The sequence below is a fragment of the Condylura cristata genome, unplaced genomic scaffold (genome assembly GCF_000260355.1).
Source record: "Condylura cristata isolate star-nosed mole 26May11 unplaced genomic scaffold, ConCri1.0 scaffold00034, whole genome shotgun sequence".
NCBI lineage: Eukaryota > Metazoa > Chordata > Mammalia > Eulipotyphla > Talpidae > Condylura > Condylura cristata.
In genome coordinates, this window is record NW_004567135.1 from 13,194,534 (window position 1) to 13,200,533 (window position 6,000).

Sequence of the window (6,000 nt, forward strand, 5' to 3'; positions counted from 1 at the left end):
CTCTGCCACCAGGGTGTGTTTTGTGCAGATGTGGCTTCCTCTCAAAACAGTCACTTCCCAAGCCCACAAAAGGGGGGCAAATGGCAAGGGACCCAACCCTAGCCCTCCACAGCTACCCTGTCTCTCCTTCTCCTGCATGCCTACTTCTTGCAAAATGGGTTTCACACCCCAACCCTGGGATCAGGTTCTCAGATCACTCTTAACAAAAAGATGCATTCTGTCCAGCCTACCAAGTTTTCTCCCCCTCTCTCAGCTGTGGCATGCCCTGCAAGTTCGGCTGTAAGTCATTGCATGCCATGAATTCAAAGATGATGAGGCCACGTGGCTGATCTTACAGCAGGAAGTCGGAACAGCCCACCTGGCTGAGCCTGGGACCCAGAAACTGTGGGGAAATTTCTTTCTGTTTGATCTGCAGCCTTGTAGGAGCAACCAGCTGGCTTGGCTCTCCCCAGACTCCCTGGTCTGCCATTTTTATAGACAGAGCCTGTGCTGTGCTAATGAGTTGCTAGTTGACACAGTATTTAATGAGCGCTTTGATGACGGGGTGTGTGGTCTTGCCTCTCCACCCTTGGAGGGTGGCCCTCCGGGGCCATGCATTGTTCCTATACCCTCAGAGTCTCACCAAATACTCCCTAACAGGAGGAGCTCCATGGGGGTCCGCTGCCTATTCAATAAGGAAGGAAGCTGGCGGGGGAATGAGAATTGAGAATACACGTGAAAATAATTGAGTACACAGACACAAAAATAAACTCCAGTATTTCCATAGCACTGGTTAAGACTTGAATTCTTACAACAAACTCCTAAGAAAGGAGCAGGATCTTATTATATCCACATCATAAATGAAGAAATCAAGGCTCTGGATGGGGGAATGTCTCTACTCTCCCCCTCTTGGTCTCCTTTTTTCTTCACTCTCCTCCCATGGGGGATGAAGAGACATGCCCCCAAATCACACAGCTAAGGAGTACAGAGCCAAAGTTATGAGTCTACTCTTTGGAGGACTCTTCTGGTGTAGAGTCTACCATGCTGTGTCACCAAAATGAAAACGGAGGAGGGAAACTCAGAAATGGCTGTAGAAAATGTCCATGCCGAAATCATCTCATCTACAGCACCTCCACATTCAGGGGCAGTTACTACTAGACCACAAATGCTAAGTTCCAAAAGGCTACGTGGGGGACGGAGGGCCACTCAGACTGAGAGAGCGCATTGCCACTGAAGCAGAACTGTGCTCTCAAAGGTTTGAGCTTGTAAAAGGACACGGAAGAGACGAGAGGGGCCAGAGGCAGGCTGTACTTGTTTCCTTGCATGGAAACAAGGAGGACACAGCAAAGGGGTATGAAGAGAATAATCAAGAGGCAGAGAAGACTGTGGTAAAAATCAAGGAGGTTGGGAGGCAGCATCGGGAGAGGGAAGTACAAGGGAGAGGGAAGACGGGGTGGAAGAGCAGGAAGTGGAAAAGGAGGCAAAGAGAGTCAAAGGAAACAGGAGACAAAGGTGGGGTAGAACACCTTCTCCTGTGTCTCCTGGTTTCCTGCTGAAAGGATCCAGGGTGTGTCCAGGGTGGGGAGGACTGGACACAACAGCGTAGTAGAGTTTGCTCACCTTCTTTCCAAGGATAGCCAACAGAGATAAAAACACCAGAAATAAGATACAAATAAAATGAGATTAAGAGGTATTATATATCTGATAAACAAAGACAGGACAAGAGATAGATGGTGGGTGGATGGATGGGGGGGGCGTGAAGAGAACTATGAAAGAGTGGGGGGGGGGGGCGGAATACAAAAGAGAAGAGAAAGAGTTGACCAAGTTAAGGCATCGCCAGAAGCAGAAGCCTCCCTCCAAGGCTAAGACTTGGGTGGTGTTGCCAGAAATGGGAGAACAGCGATGAGGGAGCAGTAGAGTCAGAAACAACAACGATGCCTGTCTTTGAGGCCAGGGGTATTGGAGCGAGCAGTCTCACACCAGGAGACATAGAGCCCAGGTGACATAATGCTCAGCAGTTCAACTGACAGGAAAAGGTTATCGTGTGTCCTCGTGAAACCATGCCACTCAGGCAGGCGACCCCAAAACACTGACCTTTCGATGGTCAAATGTTTGTAACTCATAACATGTCTGTGTGTGTTCATGGTTTCATCGCCATTCTGTCTAAACAAATCTCTAAAAACAGATTTTTATCATCCTGATGGCATAAAACTTGAGGGTGTGAAATGAGTGAGCTTCCCTGGGTAAAGGGGTCTGTTTGGGGGTGAAGATGGTATCAGCAGAGCGCTACTCAAAATGGCACTGTCAGCCACCACCCCTTGGCGCAACGGGTTAGGACCAGTATTGCAAGCTAGCCATAGCTGCTTCACTGTAAGTTCAATCCCCCACTCCAGAGGTGACCACATGGCGCGGCAGACCTCTCCTGACCCCCCGCTGCTCCCCTCAGCAGCGTACTTCAATGATCTGCCTGTTCTGCCCCCCACCCTGTCTCTGGTGAATCCTCTCACTGCCCCTGCACCTCTGGCTTGTACCCCAGGTCTGTATGCACAAATAAATAAATCTTTTTTTTAAAAAATGGCACTGCCAACTGTAACCCTGCTCTGAGGTGGAGACCATGAGAAGGCAGCCATCACAGTGGTGACACAGGAAACAGTGACAGTGCATGCATCGTGGTGGGGAGGGCAGGAATTGTGGGGGTGGTCGTTGGAACAATGAAAATGACCTCCGCAAAGCCAGGTCATCACTTATGACAGCTTGTGAAGTTACTCTTGTATATGTGAGCTTCCATAGAGAAGGCAGAGAATCAGAGGGAGCAGCCACAGATCACTGGGTTAAACGACAGGACCATCTGCCCAAGGACCTTCCCTAGAGACTCTCAATGGTCACAGTTTATAACTGCTCCTTTCTCCTAAAATGCTTGCTAAGAAAAACATAACGAGACTGTGGACACATGTCCTTTCTCTTCGGAGGTGATTGCTGATTTTGTTACACAGAGAGTCTGCCGCCTAGGGATTTTTCAGTGGAATTGGTAAATTATACATAGACTATATTGATTTCCAATAGGACCTTTAAAAAATTATTAAATTGTGTGGCTGTCGACCTAGATGTGCATCAAAACCTCCTGGGGAATTTTTTCCCCATTACAGATGCTAGTTCCTCATTTCATGCCAACCAAGGGAATCAAAACCCGAGGTGGACTTAAGAACACTTAGGAAAATTCCCAAACAATTTTCATCAATTCATCTGAGTAAGAACATTCTAGTGTGAAGAAGAAACAAGTAAAAACCACCACACACTACTTCGGGAAGACAGGTGTCTTCACAGTGAATTTGGTGTGATTCTCCCTGCCTGCTGCTCATCCAGGCTGCCCTCACTCCAACATTTCCTCTAAAGAGGGGCTGAGCCCCAAGAACTGGGAGAAAGGAAGCATAAGAGAGAAATCAAGAAACTGGACCAGGGCAATGTTTGGCTTCTTACGGAGCTCATCCCAAGTGATACTGTGAGAGCAAGCCTCTCCCAAGCCCCACCCAGCTTTCTTCCCTGACCCAGCCACATCACTGCCCCAAACCTAGGGTTCTGGGGTAGGCAAGCATGACTTCAACTCCACAAAAAGCACATCCCACCTGACACTGTTCCCACACTGCACACATCCCTTGCCAAGGAGACTCCCAAACCCAAAAGAAGCATGTTCGTACTTTCTTGGTGGGAACTTTAATCTTCAAGAATTCTGCCTCTCTGGCCAGCACCTGCCACGGGGCATGTATCCGGACAAAGATGGATCCTTGGCTTTTACTCTGTAAGGTACAAAGGAAGAAGAGATGGAAACACCTGTTAGGATATCGTTTAAATTCCTGACTTCCCAACTGTCCAGACTGGAAGCTCAGACCTATTACTCCTTCTGTTTTCTGTTCTCTTTAAACTTTCACCTCACCCATATCCCATCCACCAGTTCTGTTGCAGAAATATTCTCATCAAAAAGCGTGAGGAGATGGCCCCAACATTCCCTGTAGGTTGGGTGTCTTCAGAGGAAAAGAAGCATTAAAGCAAATGTATTCACGAATTTGAAATATAAGCAATTAGATTTTCACAGAAATCCCATTACACTCTTAATAGCAGTTAGTTGATTAGCTCCTCATGCATTCAGCAAACATCCCTCAACATAGCTCTACTCCTGTGTAGAGAGTAGCCCCAATCACAAAAAATGGTTCGCCTGAGTCTTTAAGTAATAATCTAAATATTACTGCAAACAATGCAACTCAAAAAATAACACCACAGGGTCCTCCCTGGTGGCACAGCAGGTTAAAGCACAGCACTAAGAAGCTAAAGCCACTTCCACATGAGTTCGATCCCCGCCTGCCCCGGAGGTGACCACATGGTGGGCAGACCTCTTCTGACCTGCCTGCTTCTCCCCTCAGCAGTGTACTTCGTTGATCTGCCTGTTCTGCTCCCCACTCTGGCGAATCTTCCTACCGCCCCTGCATCTCCGGCCTATACCCCAGTTCTGTATGCACAAATAAATAGATCTTTAAAAAAAAGTTTTTTAATAAAATAAAATAACATCACAAACATAGGAACAGGGCACCAGTGTAACTATAGAGCCCCAAAGTATGTCCAGGACATAGACATTCTGTGAGTACATTATTCCCCTTAACAATGAGAAGGAAGAACAGGAAATTCACTGGTGAGTATCTGAAGATTGGGTTTGATTGATTCACCTCCATTTCACCCTGGATGCAATGTCTGTTATAAAAAGTGATTGGGGCCTCCCTGGAGGTAGAAGAGGTTTTGTCTCAACTCTCTGAAGCTATCCACAGACACTGCTGCATGAGTTCAATTCCCGGGCAGGGAGCTGAGCCACATGGTGCAGCAGACCTCTCCTGCAGCTCTCCTCAGCAGTGTATTTTAGTAGATCTACCTGTTCTGCTCCCCACTCTATCTCTGGCAACTCCCCTTACCCCCTGCACCTTAGCCTGTACCCCAGTTCTTGTATGCATAAAAAAATAAACCTTTTTTTAAAAAAGAAGTGGTCAGATTATAACATGAAGCCATCAGTGTTCTCTACATCTTCAAATTAAACCTCAATACTTTTCAGAACAAATATTCCCTAAAAAGAAATATTTTCTGACATCAACTTAGCTCATGTTGTCACTAAAGAATGAAGGAGGCCAAAACCAAGTAGGAAAATGGGCAAACGTGCCATTGTTACCAAGAAGCTCCAAAAACTACCTGCAAAATTAACTGAAAAATTCCTCCATCAAATGGCTGTTGGAAAAAGCACACAGAGCCTGGCCCTGTTGTGGAGAGGCACACGGAGCTGGCTAGTGTGCCATGCACATTTGGACAAGGTCACTGAGGGACAGAGTGGGAACAGGACCCTACCAACGGTGTTCCGTGGACAGAAATGCTCACAGCTTCCTATTCCTTGACCCCTTGAACAATCATGCTAAGGAAAAAGGAGGGTTCTACCGACTCACTGTGTGGGCATGCCCCCCACACCACTCTCTGACAGTCGCATTCCTACGGACACCTTTCTTAAACTGAAGTGACATCAAGCAAAGAAGCAATTGCCATTAATTTATATGAAATTGTTGAGCATTCCTAGCCCCAAAACTATAATCCACCAAATAATCAAAAATGACACTAACATAAAGCAAGCACAGCAATAGTGTGATACATGCACAATCCGTGCCAAGCAGTTCTGGGGAAGGGAGTTTGGAGGTGTCACTGGCGCTGCAGGGGGGCTCTACCTGTGTCAGGGTGCTGCAAAACCAACGCTGATCTCCAGCTAATACTTTCTGCCTTTTGTCGTAGAATATTCACATCCCTGCTGTCACGCAGGCATTGTCACTACCTCTGTTTCACAGTTGAGGAACTCAAGGTAGGGAAATTTTTTTTGAAAGATTTATTTATTTGTGCATACAGAACTGGGGTACAAGCCAGAGGTCAGGGGTGGCGAGAGGCTTCACCAGAGACAGAGTGGGGAGCAGAACAGGCAGATCAAGAAGTACACTGCTGAGGGGA

The 6,000-nt window shown here is 47.1% G+C and overlaps 1 protein-coding gene across 1 annotated transcript in view; it reads right to left on the minus strand.

Annotated features, from left to right (window-relative positions):
• ANO2 (anoctamin 2, calcium activated chloride channel) overlaps positions 1–6,000 on the minus strand; it is a 254,687-nt gene that overhangs the window by 203,564 nt on the left and 45,123 nt on the right. Inside the window, exons 3-4 of the mRNA XM_012732230.1 lie at positions 3,675–3,773; positions 3,098–3,100 (exon numbers count right to left, since the gene is read on the minus strand). Of these exons, the coding sequence (XP_012587684.1) occupies positions 3,098–3,100; positions 3,675–3,773 (102 nt within the window). The remainder of the gene's footprint in view (positions 1–3,097; positions 3,101–3,674; positions 3,774–6,000) is intronic.